This window comes from Hoplias malabaricus, chromosome 2, assembly GCF_029633855.1.
Source record: "Hoplias malabaricus isolate fHopMal1 chromosome 2, fHopMal1.hap1, whole genome shotgun sequence".
Taxonomy (NCBI): domain Eukaryota; kingdom Metazoa; phylum Chordata; class Actinopteri; order Characiformes; family Erythrinidae; genus Hoplias; species Hoplias malabaricus.
Window position 1 is genome coordinate 7,691,894 of NC_089801.1, and position 21,069 is coordinate 7,712,962.

Below are 21,069 nucleotides of genomic sequence, written 5' to 3' on the forward strand. Positions count from 1 at the left end.
TAGAATCTAGCGCCTTAACAAGGCTTAATATGGATATTATAATTGCTCTGGAAATAGCTGAAATCCCCATATGAGTTACTTAATAAAGGTATAATGGGCAGTCAGATAACTACCAGCTACTGGATGGTTACGGCTTAACAAGGGCATTTTAAGGACAATAAAATTCCACTTATAATGAAGTGTTACCAGCTTTTTAAACATACCATTATGTCAAATAGCATCAGAAATCCCATAAGCAAGTCTGAGATTACTTCAAACTAGGCACAGTCTGAGGCAAATGCACAGTGATTTAGGCAGGCCATTAGCAAAATGCTAATCACTGTTTTTAGCTACATTATCATTTTTATTCCAGTCTACAGCTAATATTGCAAAACTTGGATGACAAACACATTGTGGTTGATTGAGTAAACATGGAGTGCGGGGTACATTGTGTATATCTGATCACTTTGCTGTTTCCTGATTTACTAAATTTAGGCCCTGGCAAGGTGGAAAAGGACCTAGCATGAGCACTCCACATTTGTCATTTAGTAATCCCTGAGCACTTGTTGTATGTCTTATTTGCCCCTAACATGGCCAGTCCTCCTACAAATGGCTTTGACATTCTGGGAGACCCACCGGGAGGTTACTAACAAGCCAGTGTTTTCTCTGGCTTGAAGCACTTTGTGACCAAAGAGAACGAGCAAAGATTGCAAAGGCCCTAGCATCTATTCTTCTGGTATCAACGCCTAAATGGTTTTTAGACATCATGACATGTTTAACTGTTGACTGGTGAACAATTTCACCTCACAGAGGCATTCATTTCTGGAGAAAGTGAGTGGCAGAACCGAGCTTATGTAATCAAAGTTTTCAGACTAATGCCGAGAGGAAAGGATAGGGAGGCTTGGTGACAGAAGCGCTTTATTGCTGTATCGAAGGGGCACCATAAATCAGTCCAAAAATGATGCAGCAATATCTCACAGGGCCAGATGATTTCCACTTGGCTAGAGCCGCACTGTCATTTTTGTCCTTTTAATCAAAGGGAGCAGATGCTAACTGTGAAGGAAGGTTATTTAGCATGGGGAATATGATGAGAATGTTGATGGAGCTAAGATCTATAATAAATCAATACGAATACTTACATATGCTTAAAGGGGCCATTTTGTTTAATGCAGTCATATATTATTGTTTAACATAAGGCCCAATCATGACATCTGAGAGGGCTTATGTTTCCAAACATCATTTGGAAACATTCCAACCTGTCGCTTACATGACTTTGCTACTGTACCCTAAAGATTGATATATTTAAATGTATTGGTTTAAATGACCTTATCTATGTTTAATAAAAAAAAATAAAGAAGCCAGGTACAAACTCTTAATAATTTATAAACTTGTGGGGCTAGTCAGATACATTATGTCCAACTGTTTGTATACACCCCTTATAATGCGTAAAGTCAGTTACTTTGCAGTGAATCCATAGTGGACAAATCAGTGGACTCAAATGTCCTCCCACAGATTGTGTAATCTCCATAGAAAAACTTGGTATGAAATGGGACGCTCTAGATCAGATGCTCATGACGATAAGGTCACCATGCTCAATGCCAACGATTTTGGCTAGGGGGGAAATGCAGTCTCTGAAATGGAGCTGGAGCCCAATCAAATATCTACTGGATGAGTTCTAATGGCCCTTGTGATCTAGATCTAATCAGTATTTGGCCTCACTAATGTTACTACGATTGTTGCCTTTAAATAAATGCAGAAATGTTACCGTATATTGTTAAAAAAACAAACAATTTTCTAGTATGTTATTAAATCAACAACGAAAAACCAACATCCAATTAATATACTTCAAATGGATATTTGAATTATTACAAAAACATTATCAGTGCCCTGCAAATGGCTAATAGCAACCAAATGTTATATTTCTATGCCTAATTTCTGTCACATACTTTTGGTGATAGATAAGTTATTGTTAATATTTTTTAATGAAATTAACATTGAGGTGTTGCACTGATTTGCACCAATAATCCTATAATAAATATCAGAAATGTTTGCTGTTCTCATTTCCGCATTAATAACCACAACCATTAGCATATCAAACTTTGCCGTCTACAGAAACACAAGCTCATCTGCACTGCACTATGTCTTTACTTATCAACTTCACATTCACCCCATGTGTCAGTTTGTTTTCCGAGACCAGAAAGGGCTTTGAAATGCTAATTCTGGTCACTCTATGTTATAGCTGGGTCTTTTTGTTTGTTTGGTAATTTATGAAGCGCATGCACATTACTTCACCATGAAGAAAGCTTTCTTCATATTCTGAACAACACCCCCAAGGATAAACATACAATCACCCATAAGCCTACGTTCTATACCGTACATGCAATATGAGAGCAATTTCAGCGGATATTGAAATTGTCAAAGCAAATAGATACACATGCTATTTACCAATGCATCTATAATCACCTCATTTTTCTAAATATCAGGCCTCTAAGAAGATCATTCTTTAATATTCACTGAGTAAGTAAACATGTAAACATTACGCATCAATATCCTCATCAATGTATTTCCTCCTATATATATTTCCATATTCTCTTTTATGGCTCATTTCAATCATTTTGTCCACATGATCAATCATTAGACTTACTTTCCAAGATAAATACTAGCGCATAAATGGAAACAACTATAATTTCTACAACCAACTATAAAGCCAGGCATCCTCCGGTACTGTGCTGACAGGAATCATATCATAGAAACCTGCCCCCGCCATCCCCCACCACCACATATTACTTCTCAAAGCAGACATGTTCCTGTAATCTGTGATCCGAAACAATTTCTCCATAACAAACTAGAAATTAATGCATGTATACATCCATTTTTCTTCAATAAACCATAGCTAACGATACGCCATTGATTGAACAATAGGGCAGAATGTAAAAGAGTGCAATCTCTTTGCCAAATTGTTCCCCAGGAGAAGAGCTATGAGCTCTGCACAAGCACTGAAGCATTCCATGTTGTTTCTTTTTCCTCCTAGCATTATCCCAAATGGATTGAGTGGAATCATTACTGTGTGCTGTGGCAGGATTTAACAAGTCTCTTCCTCTTGTATCACCTGCTGCAGCTTTTTTTTTTGTGAAGATTTATTAGATGGTTTAACTACAGAGATCATAGTTCCACTACATTTCATCCATTTTCTGAAAAAAAGTGAGCGAACTGGGGGACTTTTGGAGAGATGTTGCCATTAAAATTTAAGTATTAATAGTAAAAGTAGTCTCTTATTATAATTAAGATGTTATTTCATATTACTTTCTTTATTTTGATTAATGTTTAAACTTGAAAAATAGTTTGTTATAGTCAAGCATTCCTGAAAACGAAGGCTGCTTTAGGCCTCTATATGAAATTGAATATGTAAACACACTTCTACATTTGAATACTAATAAGTAATGACTCGACTTCTAAAGGGTAAGAGCTGATAGTTTAAAAAAGTGCTTAAGCATGCTACTAAAATGCATTTACTTTGGTTAATATTTTCCCTCGCTGAGTGGAGTATTTACATTTAGAAATGACTTAATGGTATAAAAGGGCTTTTCCCAGAACTGGCAACCCACATAGGCCGGTTCGGAGAACTAGCTCAATAGACTGTGACACAAGTCATAAGCAGAGTGGCGTAATAAGCCCTGATCTGAAATCATCTTAAATCTGACACCACAGAGGGTGAATGTGGCATTTATTTTGTCTGTAGAACAGGCCTGTGTATCATTAGCTGGGAATACAACAATGACAAAAGAAAATGAGTCCTATTTGCACCTACTGTTATTCTGACAACACTATTTTAAGCTACTTATCTAGTTCTGTGACACGACCAAACAAAGGGACCATGAATGTAAATGAAGCCCTGCTGAAAGCGACCTCAAGATACTGATTTCACTTTATGAATAAAACAGAATGTGGATGTAGAAAGACAGTGCAGCCAAAACATTCACAAATCCATGGCCATACCAATTTTTGCTTTGTGATGGGTGTTCCTGATATGAGAGGACTTTGGAGGGAACATGTACTTCAGTCACATGTTTGTTTGAGCTTTTACTTGAAGTAAAATCAATGATTGCCAGAAGAAAATTTACTGTCATTAAAGGTGATGTTCAGAACTCTCTCTCTCTCTCTCTCTCTATTTATTTTAGACAAATGAGAGAAATACAATCATTGAAAAGCATACACCTAGATGATGATATTGCTCTTTTCCTGCTCCATAGGAGTGTAATATTGGCTTATTTTTGCTATTTGGGGGATCACTTAAAGTTGAAATGTCTCCAAACTCCAGAGACAGCTTACTGCGTTACTGAAGTGCTACAAAACTAAACAACATCGACTTGCAAATGAGTTCAAACAGTGAATAAAAACCTACAGACAAGTAAAATATCAGTCATGGACAAAGTGTTTTTCCCCCTCAAACATACTCTTCCACCTTAAAAGTGGCTGAGCTTTTGACAAACCAGAGAGAACACAGTCATAGACGTCCCCTTAAAGCATCGGAATAGTTGGGAAATGAGTTGCCAACAACTGTGGCCAAGGTTGTATAAAAAAATTCTAAGATTTAGGGAAAAGTTGGCAAATAAATCAATGAGTAAATGAATAAAATCTTTGGTGTCATGCAGCAAAATAATGTAGAGTTTGGAACATCACTTTTAGGCAGAGGTGGGTGGAAGAGAAAGATTCAGTAAAATGGTTTTATTGTATTCCTGCAGCCTGACTAACAAAAGTCAAACTAGACACTCTGCCCTTAACACAGCTATGTAGCAGCCCCTCTATAAAATCAGCTGTGGGTGTTGTCATAGGAATTTAGCCGACTAAGTGGAAAAAGCTTGATTTTAATTAACATTATCGATTCAATGCTGTTTGGCTCCTCCTCCCACTCCATCTTCCATTACGGATGGTAAACAGAATTGACTTTCTGAGTTGCTTGGGGCTGCCCAACTGAGCAAATCATCACAGACACAGGGTTTAACCGAGCTGTAGTCTAATACTCCTTAACTGCTCTTTTTGTTTTGAATTTAGCAGATCCAGAACTGATGCTAGAAACGTATATGGTCTAACTTCTGTATCCACTTTAAAAATAAAGAATCCACAAGGGGGCTTTGGAGGGATGTCATAGAGGAGCCAGTTATGGCACCTTGAAGATGGATGGACTACTTTTGTAAACAAGTTGTGCCAAGATGTAAGGGTTGTATATCAAATAATGGTAGAACCCTAGAATGCTAGAACATTATATCCAAGTAAATATCCAATTTAGGATGGCATTCCGTACCAAAAGTACAAACAGTGTTAATGTACTCACAAAAGCACAGGAGCGGTACCTTTTATGAATCTTAGAAATTACACAACATTAATTCTCAGTGGGAAAGATACAGATCTGTAGCTTTTAATTAAACATATTCAAACTGAGAAATACAATATAACTGATCTGGAATATATATCTGGTGTATATATGTTCTCCAACCAAAGGTTCTGAAGATGACTATCAGTAATGTAAGGAGTACAACCCTAGTTCTGAGGGTGTATGTGTGTATTATGTAACATCTATTATGTAGTATTGGTCTAGAGCAAAGTTTCCTAGTGGTATCAGTTCACCAGGTCATTTGGGAACCAATCAATTAACTATTTAATCTGTAAATAAGTCATTGGTGAACTAATGAATACATTGTAAAGCAGAGACTAATGACTTGGTGTGCTAGAAGGTTCTTTATAAGGATTTACCCAAGTTTCCAGTCATCAGGTAAGCATTGTGGAAGTCCTTCATGCCCAGGCCAACGATGTGAATGAACTCCTCAATAACCTGCATCAGCTCCACTGACCCTGGGTAGATCTGAAAGGCAGATAGAAAGATACAGAATGAATGAGGGTAGCAGAAATAAAACATTTGCTGTGGTGAACTTAGTGAAGGCATCTTTGTGCTTAAATACAATGGAGCATTGTGTATAAAGACATTAATTCATCTTTAGCGCAGTACAAAGTAGCAGAGTTTATCTGAAGGTTTAATTTTGTTCCACTGGTTCACATCCTTGTGGTCTACCTCTGAAATGGTAACTTAAGGCAGCACTGCATACAATGTTTGTCTTAAAATTACAGTTTGAAAATCACTGTGATGCTTCACAATGAGAGCAGAGCCTCTGTCATAGCTACTCTGGACTCAGCACTGCAGAAACCGCACTATGTAACTTTTGGAGGATGGTTGGAAACCCCCGCCCCAACCCTTCCAATTCATTTCAGTACAGGGCTGTAAAAATGATTTGCACTAGCAAAATAATTTAAGATTATTTGAGTAAATTAACATTTCTTAGTTAATGTAAGAAAACATTACCGTTTAGAATTTTATTCCTAGGCCGTTTGTGTTTACGCATTTTGCACAGAATTTACTTTTTAATTGAATTTACTTTGCATTCACTGTTTCCTAGTGAAGATAAGGTTTCTCTATTTCACAGATATGCCATAATATATACGTAATAAATGTCTGGAGATGTGACAGACAGACATAAACAGATGTTGTTTTTGTCGCTACTCCCCGGTGAGGGTCCTGCCGGGGCCTGTAATATACTCACATTTACCTCCTGTGTGTTTTGGGGCCTTTGCTGCCATGCCAAATGTCAAGAAGTTCACACTTTCTGGCTGCGAAAAACCCTTGTTCCCAGTGCAGCGTGTTCTGGGCCTTTGTCTTTCTGCATGAAGAGCTCTGGGACGACTGCAGTGTCGGAGCACACTGAACTTTCCGATGTGTTTTAGAATATGAGTATATTTACGTGATGTTGAGCAGTTGTCACTCCCTACAAGTAGTGAACCTAGCATTTGTATAGAAAGGTACCTTTTGATATAGTTCAGTATTTACAGATTATGTATTTATTCTCATGTGTTTAGTAAGGAACTACAGCTGATTTGTAAGGTTCAAAGTGTCAGGTCATTTGCTTAATGCATTCATTTTGTCAGCTTTAATTCTAAACAGCCAAGCTGAACTCAGACCTCGAAGAACTGTTAATGGAATATTTACCAACAGAATTACCCTATTTGAGCTGTCAGTTTATATGTAGGTATGGGAGAAGGTATAGCACATTATAGTCCTTGATGCACATGCATTATGTACTTACAATATGTTTGAATATTTAATTATGGCCGTGTATTTTGGTGGGAAATAGTATTATTTGCTATCACAACTATCTCCATCTCTGTAGGTCCGTTTCCTCTCTTGTCTCAAGAACCAATCCCACATCACTAGCAATAATAATGAGACCATTTCCTGTTCCACTTTGTCCGGTATTTTCTCGTGTCTGGACACCTGCCTCTGAGCGTGAGTTTAGTTTCCTGCGGTTCAAAGTCAAAAGTGGAGTTGGCAATGTTGGCTTTATTTCTAGACCTATAAATCATGTCCACACACTGTTGATAAGTTCTCCCCGTCCTACTCAGTTTCTCCGGTGTGCACACAAGCTGTCGTATTTTCACGCGTTCCCTCTTCATCTTTGCACAGCAAACAAGTCTTTGGAGTTGTGAAAATCTTTTTTATTTTGCCGGAGTAGAGTGCTCTGCAGTGAATCTCTGTGCTCTGTGACTCTCTCTGGGTGTCTCTTCAAGCCTTCAGGCAGACAAGCCCATATTGAAGAGTGATTGTGCAGGGCACTGTGGTCATCCTTTGGGACTGACCATCAGTGTCAGAGCAAATGCAGCGCAGGCATTCAGGCCTGGGTCAACACGCCCCCTTCACACTCACCCCCCACACACAAATCCCTCCCGGCTGCAGCCAAAGGCCTGTCACTGCACCTGTCCTCTCCTCAGTCAATAGCAGGCTGGTCTGGCTAATCCAATCATTGAGCTTCAGGTGATTGGGTCCCACTATCTGTGTCTGCCATCGCTCTGAAATGCCTCCAAGATCCTGGGAGATAGAGCATAAAAGATAGCTCTATCCACTTTGATCAAATCTAGGTTTTGCTCGGGATGCCAGCTAAGAGTATGGACAGCAAAACAACTGTTTGTTGGAAACGGGTAATAAAGTTATTGTAAATCAGAGAGGTGCTGTTTAACCCTTACCATATGAAGTTCCATTTTTCTAGCGTGGTGGTGAGTTTAAACATTACATTTTAAATGCATTGTCACTGAGTGCAAATGCATATTAGGTGAATACCATTTAAATTAGCATTTCGACAGAGTTATTGCTTGATCACATGATTCAAATTATGAAATATAGACAGTTTAGGGTTGCGGTTTCCTACCCCGAATCACTGGGCGCAAAGCAGGAACACACCCTGGAGGGGGCGCCAGTCCTGCACAGTGCGACACACACTCACACCTAGGGACGCTTTCGAGCAGCCAATCAAGTGTGTTTCTGAACTGTGGGAGGAAACTGGAGCCCCCAGAGAAAAGCTGGAGCTGTGTGAGAACGACACTACCTGTTGCGCCACCATGCCTTCCCATTTTGTGAATTATATTTTAATTTAAATTTTGGTACTGATATGCTTCCATAGGAATAAACCACTAAACTAACACTTAAGTACAACTCACTATTCATTTTTTCAACAGTATTTGTATATTATACCTTTAAATATGGGATTGTTTAAATAGCATTGGCTACAAGGGTAACCCCTGCTTGCATCAACACACTTGTCAGTCTCTGCATGGCCACATGAGCAATCTCGAAGTAGAATGTGTGTCATTGATTCAAGGTCAGTTATCTCATCTGATGAATCTGCTTTACATAATGTCTTAGGGCTAAGTGGTTCAACAAAATTAAAATAAGAACACAAGGCATATTTCATTTAGCCAGCAAGCTAGCATAGTCATCAGAGTTTAAAAACACCACCACCACCACCACCAGCAAAACCTTTACAGCCTCACACCATACATGAACCCGGTCAACCAAACCCAAGCTCAGTTATCACCCTGTCTCGAGGTTAAGAGAAACAAAGAAAGACAGTGAGAGATGCTGGATAATTAACACCCACAGTGAGGAGCTGAGGAGTCAAACATCTAATAATTCCACTGGAGGCTCCCAGACTTGGGCCAAACCTCTTACACTCACTGGGGTCAGAGAACAGTGCGTGCTGGCCAGTCCCCCCCGTGGCCAGCCCGGCGCCAGTCCACAGACCCTCTCGAGCAGTATCGGCTCATCTCCCTCTCCATGGCAACAGGGCTAGTGATGTGTGCAGGCAGGAGGGTGTAGAGAGGGAAATGGATGAGACAGACAGCCATTAAAGAGGCGGAGGGACTGCTGCAGCACTGCTTGTGTGTATATGTAAACAACAAATCACATACACTACCGTTCAAAAGTACTGGTTGGTATTACTAAGTAGTATTGCTACTTATGTTTTGAATTCCAGTGCTCTATAATACATCACCCCAGACACAGACTGTTGCTAAAAACCTACACTGTGAAATAACGCAGCTGACTGATGAAGGGATTCTTCCTTCAGATTTGAACATTGTTTTTAAGATTTTGAGGTATTCTTTTTATTATAACGTCATTCCAAGAGATATAAGGTTTTTTATAATCATCTACAGCTCGGTTCATCATTAGGACATGTCTAACTGCCTGCCAGAAATCCAAATATATAAGTACCTACACAATCCACCCACTCTCCAGAATAAGCCTCATATATGGAGGGTTCCTGCTCACCTCCTATGAAGCCAAACTGCTCATTGATCACTTACCTCACACTATACGTTCTTCAAACAGGTCTTAACACACTTATAACGAATGTACACTCACTATAACTCCATCTGAGGTCATACTAATCTTTGTCTATATACTACTCATTGTTTATATACTACTCATTGTTTATATACTGCTCATTGTTTATATACTGCTCACTGTTTATATACTACTCATTGTTTATATACTGCTCATTGTTTATATAATGCTCATTGTTTATATACTACTCATTGTTTATATACTGCTCATTGTTTATATACTGCTCATTGTTTATATACTGCTCATTGTTTATATACTGCTCATTGTTTATATAATGCTCATTGTTTATATACTACTCATTGTTTATATACTGCTCATTGTTTATATACTGCTCACTGTTTATATACTACTCATTGTTTATATACTGCTCATTGTTTATATAATACTCATTGTTTATATACTACTCATTGTTTATATACTGCTCATTGTTTATATACTGCTCACTGTTTATATACTACTCATTGTTTATATACTGCTCATTGTTTATATAATACTCATTGTTTATATACTACTCATTGTTTATATACTGCTCATTGTTTATATACTGCTCACTGTTTATATAATACTCATTGTTTATATAATACTCATTGTTTATATAATGCTCATTGTTTATATACTACTCATTGTTTATATAATGCTCATTGTTTATATACTGCTCATTGTTTATATACTACTCATTGTTTATATACTGCTCATTGTTTATATACTGCTCATTGTTTATTCTTTACTCTGGCAATGACCAGGGAGGGATGGGTCCCCCTTTTCAGTCTTGATTCCTCACAGAGTTTCTTCCAAATGTTCTGAGGGAGTTTTCCCTTGCCACTGTAGCCTCTGCTTCATCCTTTGGGACCAGGATCAGAAATTCCTCAAAGCTAATTTGTGAAAAGACCAGCTTTAAAATGCTCCCTATAAATAAAACAGCATTTAACTGAATGTATCCTAAAAGTCTTAGTATCTTACAACTTCCGCTGATATGAAAAGTCATATGCATTTCATATATTAGGAAATCCATGTTAAGAGAGGAGACTAATTAAAAGACAAACCAGAATAAATGAGTGGAGAAACTCAAGCCAGGGATAGTGCATGAGAACAGTAAGCAACAAACACATACTACACTCTGAGGCATGAATGGAGATGTTGAGAAGACCTAGCTGGCCTCAGATTTCAGATCAAAATGGGCAAAGTGGCAGAATATAAGTGGCAAACATTAAAAGAACAGCATAGGCTTTAACTGTTGACCCATAGAGTTTGTGGCTCAGTTAATTTTGCTAACATGGTTTGGGTCCTCCTGTCTTTTACTATTCTATTATTCTACAATTAATACATCTGTCCACGAAGGAAACCTTTGTATCCTGATGTCATCTTCTTGACCCCATCCATAGGTCAGGAGGAGTCAATTAATGGTTTAATGAGTATGACAATTATGTAAATTAAGGAAAATCACATTTGCAGTCAACTCCACCAGCACATTTCCAGAGACGTACAGAATGTGCCCAGGTGTGTTGAATATTTTCAGCTGTATTCACCACTCTACTTACTAATAACTTTTCATAATGTTTCATATTATTGAAAAAAGGTGATATCAACAAGTTCACAGTCCTTACAGTTTCAGTGCTATGACTTGCTAAATACTATGCTAAAACTCTGTGTCTGGTTCTTAGGTGCCAGGATATAATTAGAGAGCGCTATAGCTGTTGCTTTATTTTTAGTCATCGTCTGGTGTTTACACAATGGCAAGCCGACGCTTAATGACTGGTACAAGGCAGTGAACTAATGAACTTGCTGCTTTCCTTATTGCTAATGCTTTGAATTAGAGAAGCAAAGGAGGACTGTTTCCTTGAGGCAACAAGAGAGAAGACTTTGGATGTGAGTTCAACAATCTGAGGCTGACTGCTGGGACAAAGCTGATATTGACTCAATTACTTGGAAGAGAAAAGGAATGCTAACCCTTGAGCTGGTCCCCTACCAATTTGTGGGGAAAAAAAAAAAAGAAGTAAATTGCACGGTGGAAAATATATAGGACTTTGGCTTCCACATATTGCCAGGTTGATCTTTTAGAGCCAATAATTTGCTGGCAGAGGTGACAACGGCCTGAGATGTCCTTTAGCGATTAGCGTGGGCCCGGAGATTCGAGCGGTGACAGGGTCAGTGCTGGGAATTGATTGGAAAGGGCTGGCTTATTTGTTTTTGAGGACAGTGTGGAGTTTGAACATCAATTCTGCATCAAGCTGACCTGCCTGACCAGCCTTCTGACCCGGAAACAACGCCTGGCAGGGTTTTACAATGATTGTCATTTTGCATAAAAGCCCAGCGGCGGCATCTTTTACCATAAAGTGGGGCTGAAAGGCTAATTTGACTGAAACCTTCTCAGCTGAAGGCCACAGTGGTCTATTAGAGCCACTCGCTGTAATGCCATGGCTTTCTGATCTACTGGTGAGATGTTTTTTTTTTTTTTTTTGCATAAAGCTGCTTATGCCTGACTGGCAGCTAACATGACTGCTGGCCTCAGTAAGTAACGTCTAAGAGGCATTACTAGCTCAGACATAAAGAGGAGGGAGAAAATACATTTTGCTTAAATACCATGATAATACACTCAGAGATTTTGTTTTGCCTGTTCTGATGTACATAGAGCTTGGCAGTAGTCAAATCCCTGCGGCTGCTTTAAGACTGTGTCACAGGAAAGAGAGGGAGAGAGAGAAAGGGAGAGAGACATGGCGTCATCAAAGGCAGAGAGAGCGTCTGGACTGGACATGTGCTGCCACTGCTGCTGCCACCATGTGGATGTAGTGGACACTGCAGCCTACCTACCTAATCCCACCGAATCAGCATGACTGGGCGGTCAGCTTTCGACAGGGGAGCAGAAAGTGACGCAGCCCTGCCTGTCCAGACAGGCTCCCTCTATGACCCTGCTATTACCTACAGTTGCTGCGCCGGTGATGGCGATCGATTTGCCTCGAGCTGCTTTTTTGCTTGCACAAGTCATTTGTGTGCAGCCAGATGCAGCAGACAGCATGCCCTTTTGTGATCCGACTATAATGAAGCGATTTGGGCGTGGGGCGCTGAATGGTAAAAGCATGTGGATAAGCTCAAGGCACGGTGATGGAAATCTCATGTGATGTTCAGGCAGGCGATCAATACAGTGTTTAACGATGGACGGTGGTTACTGCAAAGGGTCAAGACGCTTCTGTGTCACTCCAGCATTTTCCATCCTAATCTTCATCTGCCGCATCTGCAGCAGGAAAGAACTACACCGACTTATAACAGAATGATTCACCATCTGCCCACTGACTTCTATTATAAGCATCAACAGGTTTTCTCATTTGCACCGACTACAGGACAACAATGCCACAGATAAGCTGTAAAATCCAAAATAATTCCTGCAAAAGTAGTTTGAAATGCTTCTCAAAGTTATATTCATTTTCAGTCCTCCTTCCAAAGTTACATAGTCCGGTTTCTGCAGTGCTGAGACTGGCAGAGGCTTGATTCTCCCTATGACAGGTCAGTGGAGCATCCAGATGATTTTGGAGCTGTAAATATAAGGTAAAAACATGTCCTACCGTTGCTTTAACAGAAAAAGGAAAGGCAAAATAAAAAACGGTGGCCAGTTCTTGGTGGTAAAAACCGTTGACAGTTCTTTGAAAGCTGAAGGGGTTTAGCATGGTGCTCACCTGCTGAGCATCCTCCCATTTCTCTCGGTTCTCTTCCTCCAGCAGATTACTGATGATCTGGAAGAAGTTCTGTGGAGGGAAGGGAGAAAAAGAAGTAGTCAGTCGTCTGTCATTAGGTTTGGATCGGTGGAAGAAGCTGGGGGAAAAATCGATAGGAAATTTTTATAGTGGTTAGATTTAACTGTCCATTCCTGCGTGGTGCTATTTAAGCGTTAAGGAAGATGCCAGATACGATTTGTGTTTTCATTAATAACATATATTGGAGCACATGGCTTTCTTGTTCTACAGTAAAGAAGACATATAGGGAGGGGTGGGCGATATGACGATATGCTATTTTTCTTGTGATGAATGACTTCACAATATGCACGATATTGTACATCATGGATGCTGTCAGCATTTCTAAGGCACAGAATATATCATAAAGCTACAGCAGCAGGTAACATGTAAAATCCAGGTGTAGATCAGTTACTGAACATTACAACAACAATCAGACTTTGTGGCAACCCGTGCTGGGCTTTTCCAACCTCTTATTATTGTAATATATCGACTTGAAAATATCCGCATGTTGATGTAACGCCTTTTCCACCATTCCTGCTTATCCAGATCAGATTCAGCAAACACATCCTTGCCCTGTTTCTACTGTCATTAGCTCCAAGTTCCCCCTCCTGCAGGTGCTTTATGAATAGACACACACATCCAGAGAAAGAGAGAACACGAGAGCACTTCATAATGAAGGATCTCTCCCGCAATCTAAACAAATACCATCTTGGGCAATTATGGCGCGGAGCCACACCAGTGATTTGTGGGAGATGATAGGATCTGTCAGAGAGCGTCACAGGCAAAAAAAAAAAAAAAAAAAAAGGCACCTGGGAGAGCTCCCTGCTGCTTCCAATTCAGGAGCTGGTTGATCTCGCCCAAAACACAGACGTGTGTGTGGAATTCAGAAGCAGTGGAAGGATGGGGTGTGTGTTTTTAAACGTGCTTAACGATGCTAACTCTGACTCTTAGAGGCCGGAGGCGGCAGCTGACGTGGAATGGGTGGAAAGAGGGACTCTCTTTTTTATTTTCTCTTTTGCCTGTGCTCACTCTGAAGGAGAAGAGATGAGAGAGAGAGTATGTGAGAGACTGTGTGTGAGAGAGAGAGGCAGTGTCTTGGCACCGGTGCCTTTTGTTTTTCTACTCGAATGCTTATGCTCCCTCTGGTGGTAATGCGTCTACTTAAACACTGCGCTAATGCAAGTGTCTGCACAGGGAGGGGTGAAAGAGTCGCAAATGAGTCACATCCCAGCTCCCGATGCATACATCCTATTCCCTCTCTTTCTGTCTCTCTCTTTCTCTCACACACACTCACACACAAAAGCGCACTAAACACACACTATCTCTCCAACACAATCCATGAAAAATCTATTTATCGTGGCCGAGGCCTTGGGAGCCCTTCGACAATGGAGCAGTTTTGGCGGATTGAGATGATCTCATTGAGAGGACACACAGTGAGAGAGCGAGCGAGTGGGGGCTCTCTTATCAGTAGGGGCATGCAGCTTAAATCCCATAAGCTCCCCATGAAGGGGGCGGGAGGGGGGGATGGCTATCGACTCTGGCACAAGTCGTTATAAGCAAGTTATTTATTTTCTCACTAGGTATGTATGCCCCATAACAGGTCACATGCATACTGCGCCTTTAAAGGCAGGTCCCACCAGTCTCAGAGTTGAGAGTAAACCATATAGAGTGGTTTGATGTGAAATGGTGCATTTGTAGAAAAAAAAAACACTTACCAGGGTCCAAAACCACCAGTGAAATTCCAGAACAAAATTCCAGATTAGAGAGCATTTTTTCTTACAAATCCCTGTACTTATGACTCCACTGGGAATCTTTTTTAAATTGTATTTTATGATAAAACATGTTCTCAGAACTCTCATAATCCAATGAGTCAGACATCAGGCAGTCGTTACTATTCCATGTAATAACTTTACAAGAGGTGCTTTTTAAAGCCATTAAACTCTTCAGATGCTTAGGTACTAACACATCACTGTGAAAAATTTTGACTCAGAAGGTTTCTCTTGAATAGAACATTTCACATCAAACCACTCTAAATGACTCTTTCTGTAGATTTGGAAGGAAATTTGATAATGGGCTGGGCTTCCCCTTTAATGCTACACATCCAACCCATTAAAAGAATCTTTGAACCTGAAGTTCTGAATCTGTATCATACAATCAATTCCCAACCATCAGTGTAATATTTTCCTTTCAGAATTGTGCTAGTTGAGCTTAAAATGCACCTAATAGAGATGATTCTGAAAGATTCTGAAGATTGCAAGGGGTCCTTGACTTACGACGCTGATCCGTTCTAACCGATTGATCGGGCGTCATAAACCGATTTTCGGTGTAAGTCGGAACATACGAACGTAAATAACATACTGTGTGAGAGAGAGAAAGACGTAGCAGCAAGCTAAAATGGCATACAATGCGACTGGGGTGATGCCGTCCTCCTTGTTCCCGAGTCACGTAACCGTGTATTTTTCCGCCGCACACAAAACAAGACTTTATACAGTAAATGGGAGATGTGTCGTAACCACGAAACATCGTAACCCAGGACTGACGTAACCCGAGGACCACCAGTACTTTTAAGTCATTTTTAAGAGCTTTGATATCACTTGAATAGGTTCTGAATTATATTAAAGCTAATTAATAATAGGTAAGTGGACTAAGAATGCTAAAACATATATGTACACAAGTGAGCAAGGTCGTGTTGATTCAATTATAACAAAACTGCTCAGAAAAGAAAGCACTGGGAATAAAAGACTTTTAATAGGGCTTTTACCTGGACATCGTCAGAGGATGGTTCATAGCTGGCCCTTTTAAAAGTGTCGGTCACATTTCGCAAGATCTCCACGGATGACAGCAGATCACCAGCATAGAAGTTGCGTCTCTGAGTGAGGTCCAGCAAGACTTTGGTTACTTGGGACATCCCATCGCCAGCCAGATTTCTTTGACCCTTAGCAAGGTGTCCTTGGACCTGTATCAGAGCCGAGAGAGAGACAGAGAGAACTTGGGTCTGGGTGACCTTTAGAAAGTACATTGCACTATTGGATCATTTCCAGTGATTGATTACAACAGTATTTAACCCATGCTCAAGGTGTGTACTCTTCAGTTAAATTCAGTTATAGCTGATTAAACACAGGACGGGACAGGTTGGAGTTCGGTCACTTCAAAGAACACAGCTCTTTCCACTGGTCTCCGGCCCAAAGCTGGTGGGCTTTATAGCCTTCTAGTTGATGCCTGGAATTGGCCATGGTTTTCCATTTTGTTTCAGGCTGCTTATTCACAATTGATCATCTGTGTAAGTCCAGTTGGTGTACCTTAATATAGCAGAGTTCAGTAATTTGTTAGTGTCTACAAAGTTCAGACATATAGTACAATATGTAAATTAGCCCACTAGGATCTGATTGGATGCCTAAGTCATTTTGATAAGAACAATGAAGGCCAATTTTTAATTGTTGCATCAAAGGTCTGCACTGTGCTCTAATATCGTTCAAAGCATATTGCAATATGTGGCAATATATCTGCAATGTGGTCCTTTTTCCATTTCACACAGCCTACAAAGTAGGACTCTGACCACTAATGAACATGGGAATGGCAAGTGAAAGTCTTTAAAACATGAAGGAGAAATATGGAGACTAGCTATGGCTCAAAGTGGGAATTTATGCTCCTCTGGGCAAATCTGGATAGTGGAATTATCGTACGAAGTGAACCAGAAGCACTCTCGGGTCAGTGACTCATCTGGTCATGTATCATACAGTATGTATGAGGATTTATACTAGAGCAGCACTGTTTCTTACAATATGACCTTCTACAAGTCCTGAAACATGAGTTTAGTTTGACGTAGTTAAGCAAAAGAAGGAGCTGAGAAGGAGAACATCAGGAGAAAATGCTAACAGTTAGAACTTGGTAAACCGTTCTCATGTGTCATTATATGCTCATCCATCTAGGGAGAAATCTCTATTGTGGTTACAGTTGTCGATTGTGATTTTATTTTTTGCCCGTGTTCCATTAGCTTCCAGACATCTAAGCGAAATGCAAAGGCAGCTGTTGTTCATGCAGCTAGCAGGTAATAGCTAGCATTTTAGCAACTCCTGTGGCTCTGAAAATCATGATTAAATGATTAGAGGGGACAAACTCTTTCTTATTGTTAGCAACTGCTGCCTCTTGGGGTTAAATGTATGATCAGTGAACTGTTTGCGTAGGTTTCCCCCAGCAACAAGAAGGAAAATTGTGCCAGGACTAAACTGACAGGCAGCTGTGCTTCATGAACTGCAACTAGCAGGTAATAGGTAGCCTTTTATGAACTGGTGTAGGACTGCAGATTGTGATTAAAGGAAAGAACACACAAGACTCAGACACACAAGAATACACACACATACAATTATGCAGAATGTGTTCACAGAAGAGTGCCGGGCAGGAATAAGCTCCAGGTGCAGAAGAGGAGGGGATCGTCCATTAGCCGGCTAGGAAAATTGCAGTATTAATGTTCTAATTCGCTTCCCCACCGTTAGCGGTTAATCCTTCATCGCTGAGGCTTCAGGGCGGTGGGGAAGAGCGGTCGGGGGGGTTGGTTGAGATGGTGTTTATGCTATGCCAGAAAGAGGGAGAGAGGGAGGGAGGCAGTGTGAGAGGAAGCTGACTTTGCACCTACTGATTGCTGTAAGTATCTGTATTCATTTGCGATGCATCGGGCATAGCTAGGCTGCTCCCAGTAGGCAACCCCGCGGTGATCCAGTGAGCAGCGTCGACTAGTGGTGCCTGCGAAAGATGAGAGAGAGAGAGAGAGAGGGAGAGAGACAGAGAGAGAAAGGTAGAGAAGCCAGGGAAAAAGAGAAAGATTGGGGAAAAGAAGATAGAAGTAGGGAGGGAGGGAGGGAGGCAATGAAAGAGAATATAGAAGAGAGTGGTGCAGAGAGGAAATAGAAGAGATAGGGATAGGAATAGGGAGAAACAGAGTGAGAGATTTAGTTCTTGATCATGTAATCCTTTTTTTTTCTTTTTCTCGTTTCACCTGACAGCCCACACATCTTTCTATACGAGAGAGAAACTGAGAGCGGGAAAGGAAAAAAGAAAAAAAAAATCATAGCTTCATATTCAGATGCTGCTGCTGCCATGGAATCACATGCGCCGCACATGTGCTAATGCCACTGCAGTACACACACCCACACACACACATGCACACATCCAACAAAGTCTGTTTGAGAGCACAGGGTCATAACGCCCTCCTGTGCGACTTCAGCAAGTCTGCAGGTTTCCATGCAGTACCTTTGTTAGAGTAAACACTGTAGTGTGTGTTACTGACATATACCTGATAATGCTCATACATAAATGCTGTTCTCAAATGGAGGATGCACATAGTCTGCTAGTCATGTTTAGTCAATTTTGTAAGTTACGCTAATGCCCAGATCAACAAAAATTAGGTGTTGTCAGTGGTTAAGGCTGACTTTGACCACTGTAGTCATCATCATGCCCAGGTATGGATGTCTAGGAGTAAAATGTATGATGTTATATTGCATCCTGTGGTATAATAATGTATTATTAACTACAAAATACCATTTTTAGAGGGGGGAGTTTATGTAGAACAAAAAATGTTGAGGTTATATCTGAAAATATTCACAAAAGATTAAACCATAAGATATATTCAGATGAAGGTGCCTGGATTGAGACCTAGGGAGATCCCAGTGGAGCCCTGTTTCCTTCCAACTCATCCAGCATTGCTCCAGCATCCCCTCCAACCCACACAACACTGCTCCAATACAGCAGAGACGCCTCCAGCATTTACCCAGCTCCACAGCACCCATGCAGGGACATCCCAGACACAGCTCCCCTGCCTGACACTCCACAGCGCAGTGGTGGATCAAAGGGGCACCCTTGGAAGTCCCTGCTGAACCATGCATTAGCTTACAACACACACACTTAGAGCTTCACACGCTTAAAGGCTTATACCTCCTAGGTCCCCATGGCGTACATGCTTTAGAGGGCTTGTTCGGCCATTTTGTTTCATGATTTTCTCACTCAAAGCTCTTGAATCAAGTTCAGCAATTGTATTTCAGCCAATCCCACGTTGACATTTACCAGTAGCAGAAAATGATACTTTTGAAAGTCGCCCCCTTTAGCTAGTGAATTATATATTTTAGGTCCACCCACAGTGGACACAGGTGTTCAATTCTGCAGACGTACTGTAGCAAAGTATGAAATGGCACCTTCTGGAGCACATGAAGATGAACTTACTGTCACAATGCTGAATGCCAAGTATTGGCTAGGACAATTTAAAGCACCCAACGTGGGGATGTGAAGAATTGGAAATGCTGTCTCTGGAGTGATGGGGCACCTGAGCTCGTGTAGCTTCTATGATGCAGAATTAATCACCCAACCTTAGGACCTGGCCTCACTAATGTTAAGGCTGAATGCTAACAGAAAAATTTCCTAACAGAAATTTTCTGATATCTAAAGACTTCTGAAAAGATTAGAAGCTCTTACTGTAGCAATTCAGTCAAATATTCATATGTCCAATATTCAGGCTTCTTAATGGCTTGTTTGTGAATTCTCTGAATAAATTTGACATTTTTGCAATTCAACTGTTCCTAGCTCATTTGTCTTTTCTATTGACTTGGTTTTGCTGTTGTTTTTTGTTTGTTTGTTTGTTGACAGCTGTGTTGACATCCTTACTAACAACAAAAATCATTCCTTTTTTGAACATGAATAAAAGTAGTCCATTCCATTTCACTTTGCCGTTTCCAAAGATGTTGATGCGTAGAGGCCATTTCTATCTTCACTACTTCCATCTTACCATGATCCAAACTCCAAACGTTCCAGGTCCTGTCTGAGATTTTGTTTTTGCTGCTTTGCCTTTCTCATTTCTCACTTGTCAGCATCTGCAAATAGACGTCCAGAAGGCGTCAATCTTGTTGCGTCATGTGCACAAGCTGTAGTCAGAGGGCTTCCTAGCACTTTCTCAGTCATATGATGAGTGTCTACCGCCTGAGGGTTCCATATTCAGACGCTTGATGATTGTTGCATGTATCCGTGTAGTTTTCTTGAATTTATTTCTTTGCCATCTCTTTGATCATCCATTGTTGATCCAATGGATTCAATTGGAAAACCAATGTCCAATAATACTGCTGGTCAGTGTAGGTGGTAGGTATAGTCTGCCACGTTTTTCACCATTGGAGAACTTAGAAGGAGACAAAAACTCCAGGATATGCAGCTCTCTGTGCCCTCAATTCACACAAGCCTTTTCACCTCAGCAAGGCACAATAACATGTTTAGTAGTATTTCCAGTAATATATAGGACCAGCCATGCTCTCAACCTGCACTGAAAGTTTCAGTATCATTAGTGGATTTGAAAAACTGCTATTATCCCTTTTCTTTTATACAGTCATATGCAAAATTTTGTGAGCACTGGTAAATGTGGCCTGTGCAAACATTCTTGCACATTTTTACATATTATGTAAATGATTTTTGAAGCATCAAATGGGACTTAACTCAGTCACTCACTCAATCCCATTTAAGTAAGTGTGAATAAAATATCATTAAGGGTGATATTTAGTATTTCGAATCAATGACACTGTGTGGCCATTCTTTCCTGTATGATAAACTCAGAAAGTAAATAGAAGCTGTGCACTGGCAGAAAAATGACATAATTGTATTTTATTACTT

At 40.4% G+C, this 21,069-nt stretch overlaps 1 protein-coding gene across 4 annotated transcripts in view; it reads right to left on the reverse strand.

Moving 5' to 3' along the window:
* Positions 1 to 21,069, reverse strand: part of adgrb3 (adhesion G protein-coupled receptor B3) — a 224,876-nt gene that overhangs the window by 82,898 nt on the left and 120,909 nt on the right. For all 4 annotated transcript variants that reach the window (XM_066662037.1, XM_066662039.1, XM_066662038.1 and 1 more), the window contains 4 exons: positions 18,062 to 18,168; positions 16,190 to 16,384; positions 13,372 to 13,440; positions 5,731 to 5,839 (listed from right to left, as the gene is read on the reverse strand). In XM_066662037.1, the coding sequence (XP_066518134.1) occupies positions 5,731 to 5,839; positions 13,372 to 13,440; positions 16,190 to 16,384; positions 18,062 to 18,168 (480 nt within the window). The remainder of the gene's footprint in view (positions 1 to 5,730; positions 5,840 to 13,371; positions 13,441 to 16,189; positions 16,385 to 18,061; positions 18,169 to 21,069) is intronic.